The 18,411-nt window shown below is 47.3% G+C and overlaps 1 protein-coding gene across 1 annotated transcript in view; it reads left to right on the forward strand.

The window, feature by feature from the left end:
* Window positions 1-18,411, forward strand: part of CEMIP (cell migration inducing hyaluronidase 1) — a 158,439-nt gene that overhangs the window by 90,441 nt on the left and 49,587 nt on the right. The window contains exons 3-11 of the mRNA XM_059912330.1: window positions 667-813; window positions 1,325-1,463; window positions 2,187-2,423; window positions 5,588-5,767; window positions 8,170-8,240; window positions 9,017-9,112; window positions 9,721-9,842; window positions 15,444-15,576; window positions 16,372-16,563. Coding sequence (XP_059768313.1) covers window positions 667-813; window positions 1,325-1,463; window positions 2,187-2,423; window positions 5,588-5,767; window positions 8,170-8,240; window positions 9,017-9,112; window positions 9,721-9,842; window positions 15,444-15,576; window positions 16,372-16,563 — 1,317 coding nt within the window. The remainder of the gene's footprint in view (window positions 1-666; window positions 814-1,324; window positions 1,464-2,186; window positions 2,424-5,587; window positions 5,768-8,169; window positions 8,241-9,016; window positions 9,113-9,720; window positions 9,843-15,443; window positions 15,577-16,371; window positions 16,564-18,411) is intronic.

Consider the following 18,411-nt stretch of genomic DNA (forward strand, 5'->3'; position numbering starts at 1 on the left):
CATAGATGTAACTTTCAGAGTTGCTGTGTGGGATTTGCCCAATTACGAGAGTCCCTGCACTCAGGGAAGCCTCCAAGCAAGACATGTCCACCAGGGTCATTATAAATTTTGCATAGTTCCTCCCAGTTCAGATGCCATTTACTAATCAGGGGTGACTTTTGTTATAAGATGTTGCTTGGTAACATGCTTTATAGAATACCATCTTTCTCAGGTTTCCAGGGAAACAGAAAAGTCAAATTCTCAGGCAGAAGGGGAAAAGGCTTTGTCAACTTTTTAAACAATGCTTTCCAGGGGAAAGGATGCCTTGGAATACAAGTAATCTGGGTAAATCATTGCCTAACTTTAGATCTTGGAATGTCTTGAGGAGTCATCTGGTCTACCCTTCATTCTATAAAGGGAAAAACTGAGTCCAGAAGAGGGAAGTGACTTGTTCACAGATAAAGGATGAACTAATGAAGGGCATTCGACTAAATCCCAGGCCTCCTGGCTCCTATGTCCGGGGTTCTCTTTGCTTTCTAGGGCCCTGCTTTGAGCTCTAGTAGGAAGAAGGCAAGGGCCATGAAAATGCATGATAGACTCCTCACCCCACCCTGCTTGTGGTCTGTGGCAGTCCTTGCTTGGGGAGGTTGGTGGGTGGTAGCAGTGACATCTCTCTGTCCTTGGCAGTGGCGGCTGAGTGCCCTGATCAGTGGCCTGAGCTGCAGCCCTGGAATCCTGGCCATGACCCAGACTACTACGTGCACATAGATCAGGGCAGAACACTGCTGCTCATCTCTTCTGCCACGGTCCATTCCATCCGCATCTCAGAGGGAGGTAAGCCAATCTCCCTCCCCTGCCCCATCTCTCTCTGGTTCGCTGCCTCAGAGCCTAGCAGATGGGATGCAGGTTGCCATAACTGTAGATGGACAGAACAAATGTCACATGCTTTGGGTTCACGTCAGAGCATCTGGTTGTTTGAGATAACCATCAGCTTTGAGCACTTAGGAATGGCTTGTCAGAGGTCCAATCTTAGTGAAAGAAGCATTTATAGAGGAAACTTCTTATTGGTGCTCTGAGCATTGCTGCTTATCTGACCTTCAGATGCTTGCTCATTGAATGCAGCACATGCAGCGATAGCAGTAAACCAAGGAGGCATTATTTACACATCACAAGGCAGAGAGAAAAGTAACCACCGTAAGCACAGCAAGCATAGAAGTATTGGAAAGACACGCCTCTCTGCCTGCCTGGATGGCATGAGGGGCTTAGGAGGTCTGCCCTTGACTCTGCTATAATCTCACCACTAAGACTTGTCTTCCTAAACCTCACTCCATTCCTACCTCTTCAGGAAAGCTAGTCATTAAAGACCAAGATGAGGCAATTGTTTTGCGTACCCGGCACATCCTGATTGACAACGGAGGAGAGCTGCATGCTGGGAGTGCCCTCTGCCCTTTCCAGGGCAATTTCAGCATCATTTTGTATGGAAGGTGAGTAGACAGCTTCCATGAGTCACATGATACTCTGGGATCTGACGGGAAGGGGGTTTTTCATGGAAGAGAGGGAGGTGAGACAGCGAGGCTTTAGTGCAAGAAAGGAATTATCATTAGGTCCTGCCAGATGGTAATCATGAACGAGACAGACAGTGGTGATTTGGGTGAGCTGGAGGAGTACATGAGGCATTTTATTTATTGTGGCTCAGGTCCAGACTTAAGTTACAGAAATCCCTGCCAGCCTTTCAGCTGCCTTCTAATCATGTCAGGGCTGAGGGAGTCTCTGTGAATGTTTATTAATAGGTTATGATGGACAAGATAAAGAAAAATTCCATGCAGTATTTGCCTCTGGCTATGCTCCCTCATCAAGCAATTGAGAGTTCTCAGAATCAGTAGCCAAGAATACACAAGGGTATGCAGTCCAGGTCCAGGTGATCCCACATCTGATATGGACCAAAATATAGCATACTTAGAACTGGAAAGAAGTGCCAGCATGTTAACAATTGATAAGTATTTCTGCTTGGCCTGTTGGACTCATTTTGGTCTGGTGTGGGACAATGTTGGTTGCCAATGCTATCTCTACTGACCTCGAGCAATCACCAGGTGTAACTGGGTCTAAGGTGGCCACAGTGGGAGTCAAGAGCAGTGCAGTCCCCTCTGGGCTTAGCATCCAGTAAAGAGAGGCATCGGCCAACCATGGAGAGCTGTTCTGTCTTGTAGGGCTGATGAAGACGTTCAGCCAGACCCTTACTTTGGCCTCAAGTACATCGGCGTCGACAGAGGAGGTACCCTTGAGCTGCATGGACAGAAGAAGCTCTCTTGGACATTTCTGAACAAGACTCTTCACCCCGGTGGCATGGAAGAGGGAGGTTATTTTTTTGAAAGGAGCTGGGGTCACCGTGGAGTCATTGTTCATGTCATTGACCCCAAATCAGGGACAGTCATCCATTCTGACCGGTAAGGTTTGCCTTCACGTAAACACATTCATTCATTCAACATACACTTATTGAGCATGTGTCCTAGCCAGATGCTGCTCAGGGTGCTGGGAGCACAGCAGTGAGTGAAACAGACAGAAATCCAAGCTGAATTGAACAGGAACAGGCATGTTTGCACACACATGCACACATGTAAGCACAGCATAGTTTTAGGCTGTGATCATCGGTAATTAGGGGGAAGAGACATAGTGAGAGGGTAGAGGGTAACTAGAGGAGACCACTTTGCATCATGTGGTCTGGAAAGGCCAGTGCAAACAAGCGGCATTTGAGCTGAGGACCGCCGGGTAAGGCTGAGTCAGGGAAAGAGTTTTCAAGACAGAGCTGGCAAGTGCAAAGGGCCAGAGGTGAGAAAGGGCGTGATGTTCTGACAAGGAAGAAGGGCCAGCAGAGATATGGGAGGGCAGAGGGATGGAAATGAGATACCATAATGCCAGAGTTTTAGGCAGGGGCGGGTGTGGAGGCCTTGGAGGCCCAGTGAGGAGGTGGGTTTTATTCTTAGTGGGATGCAAAGCCACCAAAGGGCTTTAAGAAGGGTACGATCTGATTGAAAAGAACTGACTGCTGTGTAGAGAGTGGATTGTTTGTGGAGGGCAAAAGTAAAGCCAGCAGAGGTGGTTAGGAGGCTTCTGCATGGTCAAGGCAAGCAAGGTCGCTGGCGAGGACTCAGGTAGAAGCAGTGGCAACAGAAGTGGATGAACTTGAGAGATATTTAGGAGGCAGATAGGACAAGTCTCCCACTCCCTGCCCCTTGCCCTAGCTCAGGTATCAGCTGGCAGATTCTGCAGAGGCCTGACCTGTCCTGTAGGCTCCCAGGGGCTCTTGCCCTGGCCTTGCAGAGGCTGTCCCAGGCCACTCAGAGAGAAAGATCCACCAGGAAGGGCACAGCTGGAGTAGGCAAGCAGAGACAGCTTTCCTGGTGCTGCTGGAGGATGGGGATATGGAACTCCTCAAAAACAGGGCATGAGCTGTGAGCATCCACAGGAAAGCAGCAGGGAATCAGCTGTGATATGGGCCAGGGTGGGCAGAAGCACACACGACAGCCAACCTTGCCCTCTGGTGGATATTAGTAACAATAATACGATCACTGGACTTTGTGCAAAGCCCTGTGTTAACCACTTTATCTACCATCTATAACTGAATCTTCATAAACCCCCTGTCAGGTGGGTTCTGCTGTTATACAGGTGAGAACACTGAGGTTGGGTGAGGCTAAATTTGCTCAGAGTCACAAGGCTGGGGAGTGTTGGAGCTGCGATTCAAACCCAGATCTGCTTCAGGCCCTAAACCACTATATTGTCCCCACGGGGGCTGACAGCCACCTGCTTGGCCTGGGACGGAGCAATCCGCAGACCACAGTTAACGAAGCCAGGCTGAGCTTGATTGACACAATATCTATCAGAGAGCCTCTGCCTTCACAGGAGAGAGAACAGTCTTCTAGATTGTGTTCTGGCTCCTTGGTGCTGCTGCTTTTTTGTTTTGAATTTTATTATATTATATTCAATTGATTTTTCTTATTATTAATTTTTATTGGAGTATAGTTGCTTTACAATGTTGTATTAGTTTCTGCTGTGCAGCAAAGCGAATCAGCCACAGGTATACATATATCCACACTTTTTTAGAGTTCCTTCCCATTTAGGTCACTACAGAGCACTGAGTAGCGTTCCCTGTGCAATACGGCAGGTTCTCATTAGTTATCTATTTTATACATAGTAGTGTATATATGTCCCAATCTCCCAGTTCATCCCACCACCCCCCTTCCCCCCTTGGTAACCATAAGTTTGTCCTCTACATCTGTGACTCTATTTCTGTTTTGCAAATAAGTTCTTCATCTCTACCATTTTTCTAGATTCCACATGCAAGTGATATTATATGATATTTGTTTTTCTCTTTCTGACTTACTTCACTCTGTATGACAGTCTCTAGGTCCATCCACGTCTCTGCAAATGGCACTATTTTGCTCCTTTTTATGGCTGAGTAATATTCTGTTGTATATAGGTACCACATCTTCTTTATCCATTCATCTGTTGATGGGCATTTAGGTTGCTTCCACGTCCTGGCTATTGTGAATAGTGCTGCAGTGAACATCGGGGTGCATGCATCCTTTTGAATTCTGGTTTTCTGCGGATATGGCGCTGCTTCTTAAGTAGTACAATATGGTTACTTGCAGCAGCCAACCTGAGGTTGAATTCATTACTGAAGTGCATAGTGAGATGTTATCCTGATAGCTGATGTGGGGGTTCCAAAGACAGGAGCCCTGCTCCTTCCTAACCTCCTTCGGGTAAAGTATGAGTCAGTGGGCTCAAGAATCTGAGAGCTGAATGTGTGTGAGTAAGGATATTAATAAACCCTGAACACACACAGAAACGCAGGCTGTGGTCACCTGAGACCTGGTTACCTGGAGGTTACCTGGAGAAACAGGAACTTAGGTCGGCTCTTGAACGGTAGTAAGCATTTGATTGGCTGGAGAGAAGGTAAGGATGAATGAGTGAAGGCAGGAGTGGGCATGGGGTATGGTCATGGGACCCTGAGCTGTACTAGGCTCATAGCAGACGATTCCTGGGGCGGGGCAGTGGAGAAGGAGGGGGCCTAGGTGGGGTCAGACCAGGTTATGGGAACAATTAAAAACAAGTTTGAGGACTCAGGAGCGCCCATACATTCCCCCCGACTCCCCGTACCACCACTATTTTCCTTTTCCCAAATCTTGGCTATTCATGCTGGTTTATTTTTCTAGACTCGTTTTAGAATGATTTTGCTTGTGAAGTTCTAAGACAGATTCTTTCGGAATTTCCGTTGTCCTTTTACAAAATGTTTATACTTAATAAGTTCACTTTATACTTAGAGTTGGGATCATTACACAACTGGGTCTTTCCTTTGTAAATTCTTGTCACCTGCGATATAGGTTTTTTGAGATCTCTATTTCATAGCTATTGTATGTGGATGAGGGTGGGTTATCTTTGTTAAGTTTGAGATGATCGATTTTTGCTGTAATGAAAGCTTTTTTCTTTAAAAATCACAGCCCTTAAGATCTTTGGATGGCGTGTTAGTTGTCATACCACAGGTAGGTGCTTAGGGTTCTCTTTTTGGGCCGCTGTTAGGACTATTAAAATCCCCTCTGTCTGCCCTTTTTAGGTTTGACACCTATAGATCCAAGAAAGAGAGCGAACGTCTGGCCCAGTATTTAAACACAGTGCCCGACGGCAGGATCCTTTCTGTTGCCGTGAATGATGAAGGCTCTCGAAACTTGGACGACGTGGCCAGGAAGGCGATGACCAAATTGGGCAGCAAGCACTTCCTACACCTTGGATTTAGGTATCGCCCATCACTTCCACCTCCCCAGGGCTCCAGAACACTGAAGCATCGCTACCCCAGGCGGACTTTACCTAACTTCCCTGCTTGTTTACCCAGGCGACATCACCCTCCGTGGTGACCCTGGGGGATGCAGACATGTGAGCCATCCGCACTGGACATGCTAAGGCTTGTTCTTAAAGGGAGCCTGGTTTTCCTTAGAAGCATATTCCACTCTGCAGCTCCACAGGTCTCTGTGTATAGGAACTCATTCATTCAATCGGCCACTTACAAAATATTAATTGAGCATCTACTGTGTGTAAAAGCCGTGCCTCAGTTGTACAGCTAATGGTCATTTTCCCTTCCTTTAGCAACGGGGTCAGAACATGCCTGGGGGGGTTGGCAGACATCTGTTTAGAGACCACATGAAGTGCGTCTGCCCAGCCAAGCCCCCCGGCAGAAGGGGCCCTTTGATGTGCTCCAGGGCGTGTTCTGTTTGCCTTGGATTGCAGCGTCATGCCTGACTTTGGCATGCTCACCTGTTGGCACCAAGAGGAAGCCGTTTACCCCACAGTAGCCACACCTTTTAGTCATGTTGAATCAGATCTCGGTTCAGTGGAAAGTTGAGATCATCTGTCCCGTGGCTATTGGAGATAGGGATGCACCTCCCTCCAGCTCTGTAGACCGTGGGCAAAATGCGGGCAGGCCAGAACCTCTTCTGGGCTCTGAGCAAAGCAATTTTACTGCCTGGGCAGAGGTTCCCTGGGCAGGGACAGGACTCCGGGTTCCAGGGTGTTTTTTCTGACTGCCCATGGGCTGCTCCTTCTGGAAGGGTTTGGGCAGGAAACTCAAGCAGCCAAAGATGACAGTGACACTTTAGTATTGTAAAACTCCTTTGTTAACAAAAACCAAGGGCGCTGCTATTTCGTTGTGTTATAAGCCAAAAGGCCATTTAGTTAATTTCCAATGAGAGGCAGAACCACAAAGGGACTGGCTACGTAGGGCCTCAGCAGAAGGAGGTCCAAGATGCTAGCATCCGATCTGGCCTGAATCTGAGTCTGGGCTGCACCTCCTGCTAGGTGACTGCACAAGTGACTCACCATCTATTTGCAGGCTTCCTATGTCTGTAAAATGGGGTATTTGAGGAGCCAGCTCAAAGGACTCTGGGGAGGAAGGTAAATGTGATAATATGAGCAAAATATTTGCCACTGTGTGTAGCACAGAATAAGAACTCAGTAAACGTTAGCAACTATTCTCTCCTTATAAACAAGAGCCACGGAAGGATGGGTGCTATGTTCTATAAGTAAAGGAGATAGGTAGGCAGGAATTACATTTTTACCCTTCATTTGTATAGACCCACTTTGAATGACAAAAACTCAAAGCACCTAAAATCAGTAGAAGACCTGAGACTTGGACCCATCATTTGTTCATTCAGCCAGGAAGGGCAAATATTGGCATAAGGCACTAGGGCTGGACTAGCTGTACTGAGCTCTCATGGTAAGTTCTGACCTGTCTCGGGAAATACTGAGCTCTCGCCGGGAGGCAGATATTAAATGGGAATTGATGACGGGGCGTGAAAGTACAAGAACAGGAGGGGTGAGAGATGAAGCTGCCAAGGTGGGCACAGGAGGGCCTCTTGCTTTGGGCCAAGGAGTTTGCTTTTTATGCAAATGGGTAGGCATTGGAAGATTTTAAGCAAGGGTGACACAGTCAAATCCCCGACCTCAATGAAGACTTACTTTCCAAGATAAGAGATCAAAACAAAAATAATCAAAGTTATTGAGGGCCAAGACCTACTGACATCTCACAGTAAGCGAGAGGCTGGGTTAGGTATTGGGGGAAGACAAAAACGGATAAGAAAACCTTCCCACCCTAGAGCAGTGCACGCTTCAATGGAGAAAAGACGAATGTATAACTTTCCAAAATGGTACCCCTTCTTTTTCTCCTTTGCTTCTCATTAGGAAGAAGAGGTATTTCTTTCCTTCCCAAGGCCCAATGCCGATTCCTGGGTATTCAGTCACATCTGCCTGTGGCATTTTCCTCGAGATTAACTCATGAGAGAAATAACCTTTCTCCCTTGGAGCATGTTTCCTTGTTTTCCTAAAGGAATCAGAGCACTTGCTTCAGAACCTAATTGAGCCTGGCAGGTGGTACGTAGGTCTGTGGGCTTGTTTGTTATTTGTGATTCATACCCTGTCGACTGCCAGAATGGAGTTGCAGAGGTTCACGGTCCACAAACATCAGGCCAGCCGAGTGGTTCGGAAGGCCAGGGCTTGCAGAGAAAGGCTCTTTTTCTTCTGGAGAAAGGGAAGCCCAGCCTGGAAACTAATTTCCCCAAACAGCCTCTGTGTGACACTCTGCATCAACTCTACCTCCAGCACAGCCTCAGACGTGTGAAGAACTTTTTTGTTGTTTTTTTTTTTCAGACACCCTTGGAGTTTCCTAACTGTGAAAGGAAATCCCTCTTCTTCTGTTGAAGACCACATTGAGTATCACGGTAATAAATGGCGAGAGGCCAAATTCCCTCCAGTGTCTCTCTGACCAAGAGACTCAGGGGCTTTTTGAACCACCCTCCACCCTCAGAACATGGCTGATCCACCACCCAACACCCTGTTGAGTGACTAGCTGCTTAATGGCCAAGTTACATGAGTGGCAAAAGTCCATACTGATTTAAGGCCAATCGCTAAGATAATATTTACATTTGCAAAGAAATTGTCATTGGTTTAATCCAAAACAAGTGACACAGGAAAGATGAGAACGGGGACAGAACCAGCAAGGGTAATATTTTGAGCTAAAAAGACGCTTTGGGAAATTCCCTTGTGGTCCAGTTGTTAGGACTCCACGCTTTCACTGCCGAGGGCCTGGGTTCGATCCCTGGTCGGGGAACTGAGATCCCACAAGCCTTGCAGTGTGGCCAAAAAAAAAAAAAAAAGATGCTTTGGGTGGGCTGTTAGCACATAGCACCAGCCTCCTCTGCCCAGGGAAGGTTTCGGAAGGTACTGCCGGCTCTAATCCTAGAGAGGAATTCACATGAGAAACGATGGAGTTCCAAAGTATAGCGTTGTTGGAACACTGCAGTTAAGCTTGCAAAACTGAAGCAAAAGAAGGGACAAGAAATAATCTGCTCCGGAAAGATTGGCCTGAAACTTTTTTTTTTTTAACCAAATGACTCAAGATCCATGTGTGTAGGGGGCTTTCTCTGCATTAGCGTCACATCCTTCTGAATTTGGGGGTCGATCTGGTTGCTGACGCCTGTGATCTCCTCTTTGACAGGACACCACGGCTCTGCTGCTGCCCGGGTATTCAAACTCTTCCGGACGGAGCATGGCGAGCTTTTCAATGTCTCTTCATCCAGCGAGTGGGTTCAAGGTGAGGAGTTTGGGACACCTTGGTAAAATTTCACAGGGGGCTAAAAGACCAGGGCTTTGCAGGACGAGGACTTTCCTTTTGCACCAATAGGACCGCTTGACTGTGGCAGTGTCGACTTAGTTTGCAACTGAGAGCTGTCTTGAATTAATCAAGGCTCCGTGGTGAATAGCCCCGAGGGATGTTTTCTCTCAGGGAATACGTCTTCTGTGCCAGGCGATGGCACTGAACAGAGAACACAGGAGGAGTGGGAACCGGTCCTCGAGGAGCCCACACACACGGGGACGGGGGCATGGAAAGCAGCAAGCCTCACTGCCATCCTCGGATAATGGGTTCATGGATGGATTTCATCTTCCTCCTTTTGGCAGTAGTGAAGAATATCTATTGCTTTTATAAAATAAGATAGTCGATAAGAGGCACTTTTAATAAAAAGGTGGGAGAGGTGGGGGAAGTTGACAGATGCTTTAGAAGCCTCTGGTACCCAGCCTGGTGAGAACCTGGACAGATGGTATTCAACTCCCATTGTGCCGAGGCTGCTTGGGGGCTACACCGAGTGTTGCTGGCTCTCCTGCGCCCTGCTCGTCTGACTCTGCTCTTTCCTTTCTTCCCAGATGTGGAATGGACGGAGTGGTTTGAACATGACCAAGTGTCTTACACTAAAGGTGGGGAGAAAATTTCAGACCTCCGGGCCACTCACCCAGGGAAAATCTGCAATCGCCCCATTGATATACAGGTAACCAAGTAGTTATAAAGGCTTTGTCTTGAAGAAGACTCTATAGATCACAGGCTTTCGCGCCATTTGAGTGGTGTGAGTCTCACGGCCCTCCTGTGACGCTGGTAAAGCCAGAGAGGACCGTTCTCATTTTAGAGACTGACGTGGAAGCTGTGTATCTGCTCCAGGCCTCCCCACCAGTGAGTTTCAAAGCTAGGCCTCAAATTCTCTCCTGGGTCCTACTGCTGAGTTCCTTTTCCTTCTCTCCAACTGCTTCTTCAGCCACAGCTGAGGGTGCCCAGCGTGGGGTTGGGTTTGCCCTACTCAGCTTCACTCCTCCGTTGGTCTCCTTCGGGGCCTCGAGTGCACAGGATCTGGCCGGGACTTGGGTGCAGGCTGAGCCTGGCCCAGGTGGAGAACACCTGCAGCCTTGTTCTCCACTCAGTTAATGAAAGCCGGCGTTTGCAGAACGGACGGTGTTTGCTCGGGATCTTCACTTGGAGTTAACTCTGTCCAAAGGGGACCTAGACTTTCTCAGCTGGCTCCATCATGAAAGTGTGGGGTGAATAGGCTGCCCTCACGATTCAGTGGCTCAGCTGGTAAGCTTCCGAGCTCAAAGGACCATAAGAAAGACAGAGACATGGGCAAGGAAATGGAGTTTATTTCCTTATGCCTGGTCTTCTTCCAAAACAAGGTTTGGGGCCACTTAACTATTTGATAGAGAATTAGGAGTCATTTGAGAAAGACCATCCCTGCCCATTGTATCCTCTTTCAGCCAATACAAATAGCAACATTTGTACACCACCTTCTTTCAGATTATCTAACCGCAGGTCCCAGGTCATCTGACTGCTTCCACCCCTCCACCCCCTGACCCCCACCCTGAGGCAGGACTTCTGCCCTCTGCCTTGCATCGTAGGGGGGCTGTGGGACAAGGGACCACTTTTCTGAGAGAGGACACTCTGTTCTGCAGTTAGCAAAGGCCAGGGAAACCTTTCTCATTGTTTGGCTAAGGCTTTCCGTTCACATGGCTCCAACGTTACTGAGAAGGATTTACGCAGATTCAGTTACACGTTGGAGACTCTTCTTGGGTCCAACAGAATCAAAAAGTGCTGACTCCCCCAGAGCACATACTTCCCAGATTTAATTTTAATTTTCTCTTGCAACCCTGAATGTTCCAGCTCTAATTCTGAAAGAGCCATCGTTTTTTTCCTCCAGTTCACTTGGCTACAGGAAGTCCAGTCTTGTACCAGCACTCCCTCCCCAAGTATTTCTGGAAATCCTCGAGGAATGCTTCCATGCTCTGCAAATCCCTCCTGGTGTTTGCCCTGCCAGCTGCCTGCCTCCAGCTCACTGTAGTTTAGGAGACCACTTCTCCATGCTAGCAAAATAGCTTTCCTTAGGCATTTCCAGCTCTCAGTAACTTTGCTCCCAGCACAGATACGGGCTCTTCCCTGAGAGCGTCAAAGCACAACTAATCCCAGGCTGACACAGTGAATGAAACTTTACTAAAGGCTTGGAGATAGCGGAAGAGACTGGAGAAAGTATGCAGATTTTTCCATATGTTACATATATAATCATATGTGACTGCTCACCAACTCCATAATCCAAGACCTTCCATGGGGACCCAACCCCAGACTCTGTAACCACCAGTCTGCCGCCATATTGCAGGGCCCAGTTTCCTTCCAACAAAAGGAGTATCCTTGACAATGAATTCCCTGAGTTCAAGGTCTCAACTATTCGAGGTCCAGAGAAGAATAAAAGACCCAACAACAGTTTTCCCCTTTACCCAGAAGCTTGGGCCAGCCTTCCCGCAAAAGTGCATTCTTTGACAATATTTTGCTGAGCATTATAACCCCTTATTAGTTCAAAACTCTCAATTCTGGAATAAGATCTTGGCTTTTTTTTGGCAAAACAAAGGTTCCTTGAGGCAGTCATCTAAAAACATGTCACGTGCCTCCAAAAGTGATCAAAGCTCCGTCTCTAAAGAAAAGGAGGAAGTGCTCCATCCTGGAAATGCCAGGTTCACCCCTTTTCTCCTCACCATCGACCTTTAATCAGTAGTGGCCCCAGACTTAGCCAGAACATCTCTTTCTAGTCATAAAAGACAATGAGGTAGAATACACTCCGGGTTTTTCTGAAGTCAGAAAAGCAAAGCCAGGCTTGTCCTATGTTTACCACAGGTGAGAAAAGCAATATTACATCCTCTTTATAAATAGAGTGTCAGACACATCAGCCAGGAGCTAAATGCCCTACTTAATTAACCCACCAGAGAGACTGAAACAAAACTGAAATGCCCATGTGCCCATTTTTGCCACTATGGGAAATAACAGGTTACTGTGGTCACTTGCCACCTCTGACCACCGTGCAGGCGCCAGTGCACCTGAAGACTTTCCAGGGCTGTGGCCGCCCCACACAAGGGGTCCCCCAGATACCTGCTCTGCCCTGACAAGGTCAAATCCTCTGGAGGGGGAGGGGCTGTTAAGGACATTTGTCACCTAGGCAGGATGGCGAGTTGGAAAGAAAGAGGAAATAATTAGGACTAACACAGTTGACCTCAACTCAAGGAAATTTTTTCCAGATCTGATAGCTTGTGATTCTGCAGAATCAAAACCAAAACCACAGTCCCCTGTTCCCATGTCATCACCCTTCTTGAGGTTCTCCTGGATTGAAATCTCCTCTCCTCCCACCTTCTCCCTTAAAACCCACCCGCCCTTCAAGGCCAGGGGGACCTACTGGACTCACACATCCTTGGGGCTGAGACCATATTGGGCAGTCCCCTCTTCCCCCTCGTCCCCGGCACAGTGGCTGGAGGTCAGTCTGGTGGTTGGAAGATGTATTTTGAAACCAGATAGCTCCGAGTTTGCATCCTAGCTCGGCCACATGTGAGCTATGGCCTATCAGCAGTGACAGGACTAAGGTTAGACGTGTGAGGTGCCCAAGGCACAAAATTTAAGGTGGCACTTGCTCCCAGGTGCCGACTGTGCACTCGCATGGCCCTGAGAGTGAGTGCTGCCTTAAATCTTGCACCCTGGGTCATCCTCACTAGCAATCCTGGCCATAGATATCAGTCAAGTTATTTAATTTAGTGTCTCAATTTCCTCATAAGCAAAAATGGAGGTAATAATTGTTCCCTCATGGGATTATTTTGTGGATTTAATGCAACAATACATGAAGTGTCTGACCTATAGTGAGTGCCCATAATTTTTTTTTTTTTTTAACTTTAGGTTTATTTATTTATTTATTTATGGGTGTGTTGGGTCTTCGTTTCTGTGCGAGGGCTTTCTCCAGTTGCGGCAAGCGGGGACCACTCTTCATCGCGGTGCGCGGGCCTCTCACTATCGCGGCCTCTCTTGTTGCGGAGCACAGGCTCCAGACACGCAGGCTCAGCAATTGTGGCTCACGGGCCTAGTTGCTCCACGGCATGTGGGATCTTCCCAGACCAGGGCTTGAACCCGTGTCCCCTGCATTGGCAGGCAGATTCTCAACCACTGCGCCACCAGGGAAGCCCTAAATATTTTTTTTAAATATAAATTTTTAAAATAATTTTAAAATTATTTTCTTATGTTATTGTTTATTATGATATTGCTAGTTATTTTATAATTATTATCATAAATAACAATCACATTGTGTCTTCTTAAAGTGAAGATCAGGTTCACTGGACAGTGGTAAAGCCCTTTTTACTCTTCTTATCCAAAGCTAAGGTTGTTCTTAACGGTTAGAAAAAGGAAAAAAAGAAAAGCAGCAAAATTGAGTAGATGTTTTCCTGAAATTTTTATTGGATGTTGCACCTTAAAAAATGTCCAGCTCCATTGGGTGATGTTTTCAGGCTCAGTTCTCAATATTAAGGGGTGCCTTAACTAAAAAACATGCTGGCCTTAGGGGAAAAGATCCGGGGGTCAGAGGCATGGGCTTGACAGTCAGGTGTCCTTGAGCTTGCTTCTAAACCCCTCTGAGGCTTAGTGTTTTCCTCTAAGAGCAAGTCTGCAATGCCTGCCTCTCTGCTGCGGAGACGACCCCAGATAATGGCTGTGAGTGTGTTGCTTGCATGAAAGGGCTGAGTTTTCATTCTGGCTGGACTCACGTCTCCATAGCTCTCCTTCCAAGCCAAAGGCAGCGGCTATCTGCTGGGTTCCAAACAGGGTTTCCTAAAAGTGTCCCCCACCCCACTTTTTTAGATAGACTGTATTTTACCTTCCTATTTGCCCAGCCCTGGTCCCTTCGGTTTCTGTGCCAAAGAGGACAACAGCTGCAGCCCTTGTTCTAAATTGCAAGTCTCTGATGACAGCCACAGTCATGATGCAGACATACCCTGGCCCTGGGATGAGCCCCAGCTGGCAGGGATCATGCCCTTCTCTGAACCCACTCCCTAAATTCTCTACCTGGCCTTGAAGCTTCTCGCCCATCAGCTCTCATCAGCTGAGACTGTGCTCTGTGCCAGGCCCTGGGCTGGATGCTGGAATCAGGGAGGGAGGCAAAACCTGGCCTTTCCAGAACCCACCAGCCACTGGAAGGAGACAGACACTGAACCAAGGGCAGTAGGCAGTAGTGCCTGAGGGCAGCAGTGGGAAGGGCTGCGAAGCACCAGACGTATAGTTGGATGCATCCAGATTCAAACGGGCAAGTTACCCAACCTCTCTGAGCGTCAGTTTCCAAATCTGTAAAACCAGCAACAATCTCATAGACCTCATAGCCAAGAAGAGGGAATGAAATAATGTATGTAGCTCCATAACTACAGGAGGGGTTCTCAAACATGACTTCCCATTGGAATCACCTGGGCAGCCGTTAAAAGTTCTGATGCCCAGGCTTCCCCCTGGACACAATCAAATCTGAGACTCCGAGGATGGGGCCTGGGCATGAGTATTTTTATTATTTATTTATTTATTTATCCATTTATTGGCTGTGTTGGGTCTTCGTTTCTGTGCGAGGGCTTTCTCCAGCTGTGGCAAGCAGGGGCCACTCTCTTCATCGCGGTGCGCGGGTCTCTCACCACTGCGGCCCCTCTCATTGCGGAGCAGAGGCTCCAGTCGCGCAGGCTCAGTAGTTGTGGCTCACGGGCCCAGCCGCTCCGCGGCATGTGGGATCCTCCCAGACCAGGGCTCGAACCCGTGTGCCCTGCATTGGCAGGCAGACTCTCAACCACTGCGCCACCAGGGAAGCCCTGGGCATGAGTATTTTTAAGGACTCCCCACAGGATGTGGAGCCACATTTGGGCACCAGTGGATTGATCATAGTGAGTCTTCAATAAATGTTGGCCACTCTTGATGGTGCTGGTGGTGGTGAGTGGTACAAGTTGTAAGAAAGCAGCCAGCCCAGCTCCTAAAAGAGTGTGTGCTTGCTGTAAATGCTCCAGAAAATGTTCACCAGGGCAGTCAATCACTGGTTTGGGTACCAAATACGGTAGGACCCCGGGCAAGATGTTTATCCATCCTGTGACTTCATGCTGTCTTTCTTATGCAAAATCGAGAAGGGGAAACGTTAGAATAATAATGTAAGGCCATTGTAAATAAGTTTTGCAGCAGAAACAATTTTAGACTCGTGCGTATATGTTTATAACATTAATCATCACCTTCCTTCTTTACAAAAAGAAATGACTTTGCTCTGTAATTTCCATGCTGTTCCCAGGCCACTACAGTGGATGGAGTTAACCTCACCACCGAGGTTGTCTACAAAAGAGGCCAGGATTATAGGTTTGTGTGCTATGACCAGGGCCAAGACTGCCAGAGTTACCATGTGCGGTTCCTCTGTGGGAAGCCTGGTAAGCAGCTCCTTGCTGGGGACAGAAATGCAACCGTGGCTCGGTTCCTTGTGCTGGCAGCTATGCATTGGGAGTTTTGATGGCTGCGTCAGCTGCCTCTGGGCATCTCAGTGACCCCATGCTCCTGTCAAGCTCGCGATAGAGAGCACTTCTGTGACACAGGAGCCGTGGGAGGGTCCTTGGAGTTGGCAGGAGCCAGCAGAGCTCCACCCTGCCCAGATGCCTTTCAGGAAGGGGAGGGGCCTGGTCCGAGAAAACCAGGGTGCAGTGGACAGAGCTGCCCTTCCTGCAGCCCTCCCCTGCATAGACACGCAGCTCATGGCCTCTTTGGGTGCTATTATTTTAAACCCGCTTCTCGAGGTGCTCGTTAGAAGGGAGTGGAAATGGTCGGTTTGTTCTCGGGGGCACTTGGCCATCTCCAGAAGGCAGTCATTAGGGATGGAAGTTCTTTGGAGGGGCGGCTTACAGCTACTGAAAATAATAGTTGAGAGGGACTATATTTGTTTCACATCTTTTGCAAAGCGGGTGTGGTGAGGCAACCAAATTTAACTCCAGCTAAGGAGTTAGTGGAAAATTCCCCTGCCCAGAGCTAATGAATGGCTCTTTTCTGGTAGGGTTTTTGTTGACTTCAAAAAACCTGTACCAAGACTGGGATGGGGTGAGCCTGGTGATTTGGGTTTTGGATAGGCAAACCTGGCATTTACTGATTTAGGGAGGGGAAGGGAAGAGGTGGGGAGTCAGAAGTTTGCCAGGAGCAAAGCTTTATCTCTCAGTCTCTCCTGTTTTGGGTTACAGTGAGGCCGAAACTCACCGTCACCATCGACACCAACGTGAACAGCACCATCCTGAATCTGGAAGACAATGTACAATCATGGAAGCCCGGAGATATCCTGGTCGTTGCCAGTACCGATTACTCCATGTACCAGGCAGAAGAGTTCCAGGTGCTCCCCTGTAAAGCCTGTGCCTCCAAGCAGGTCAAAGTAGCAGGTAGGACATTCCTTCACCCCTCCCTAGGCCTGATGAAACTGAAAATTGTTAGGCTTAAAGTTGACTGAAATCAAAACAAATTTGTGTCAGTCAGCTATTGCCATAATAATGCTACATGACAAAAAAAATCCTTAAAATTTCACGGTAAGCATTTATTTCTTACTCATGCATCTACAGGCTGTCTAGGGTTCAGCTTCTCTACACTAAACTTGGCTCCAGGCTGAGAGTTGGGTTCAGGTCAGCTCCATGTGAGTCTCATTCTTCCCAGGACATACTCTTCTCACGGGGGAGAAGTGAACTGAAACATGGGAGGACTCTTAAGGCCTTGCGCTCAGAACTAGCACCCTTTCACACCCACTTTCCATGGACCAAAACAGATCACATGGTCCAACTCAACATGAATGGGGAACTCTATTTTTCCCATTAAGATAGAAGGGAGGGAATGAACATTTGCTAGGCAATAATTAACCTACCACAAAATTTTAAATCTCTTCTTTCTGTAGCTTTCACATTTTCCTTTTTCTTCTCCTAAATCTTGACTTCGATGCCCTGTCATTTATGTTGTGTGAGGTTACTGGAATTACAGATCGTTAGAGGTAAAAGAGACCTCAAGTATAGTCCAGGTCAGTTATTCTTAGTTGGGAGAGTTATGTATCAGTTAGAGTTCTTTGTTGTAAGCAACAGAATCCAACTTGACTATCTTAAACAAAAAAACGAATTCATTGAGGCTATTCAATTTAGAGAACTAAGTAAAAGCTGCGTGGCCAAGCTGCAATAAAGGACCAGGAACAGGGCAGCTTCAGGGGTCTGGGTAGCAGGAATGAATGGGCAGCATCCTTAAGGCATCACTGTTTGCACATCCTGAGACATGGTGCTCAAAAGTTACCTTCCAGGGAGATGGCACTGATTGGGCTGGTGTCTCATGTGCTCACCCTCTGGCTAGGGCACCTTCAATGACTGTCCTTCTAAGACGGCATTGCATGGACAGAGTCGCTCCCCAAAGGAAAATTGGGATGTATTACCAGAGAAAGGAGAATCAATACTGGGCATTAAAAATATCAGCTGCTATATGTGGAATCTAAAAAAAAGGGTACAAATGAACTTATCTACAGAACAAAGAGAGTTACAGATATAGAAAACAAACTTATGGTTACCAAGGGGTAAAGGGGGTAGGGATAAATTGGAAGATTGGAATTAACATATATACACTACTATATATAAAATGGGTAACTAATAAAGATCTACTGTATAGCACAGGGAACTCTATTAATACTCTGTAATGGCCTATATGGGAAAAGAATCTAAAAAAGAGTAGATATATGTATATGCATAACTGAATCACTTTGCTGTACACCTGAAACTAACACAACACTGTAAATCAACTATACCCCAATAAAAATTAAAAAATATATATATTGGCTGCCACAGAACCATTGCACCTGAAGAAGTATTAGAACTTGGGGGTAGAAGGAAGACTATGAATTGAGAAAGTGTTACCAATATATTCAGAATATCTGTTATTTTGGAAATAAAACTACAAAAGGTAAAATTCAACAGAATCTTTTCTGTTGAAAAGATTTTGGGGGCACAAAGGTTTAAAAAAAGAAAGAAAGAAAGAATTTGGGGGCACAAAGTTTTAAAAAAGTGAGAACCTGTGATGGAGTCCAATGCCATTATTTTATTCATGGGGATGGGGACCCTGGAGGGCATGTAGCTGAGGCGGTCCACAAATGCTGCAGCTGTGATCCTGAGGCACCAACTCTAGACTCAGAACTGCAAAAGGAAGGCTGTAAATGTTTCCAGAGATGGTGATGCGGTGGGTGTGGCGAGAGAGAAGGAAGGAGGCAG

This window comes from Balaenoptera ricei, chromosome 2 (assembly GCF_028023285.1).
Source record: "Balaenoptera ricei isolate mBalRic1 chromosome 2, mBalRic1.hap2, whole genome shotgun sequence".
NCBI lineage: Eukaryota > Metazoa > Chordata > Mammalia > Artiodactyla > Balaenopteridae > Balaenoptera > Balaenoptera ricei.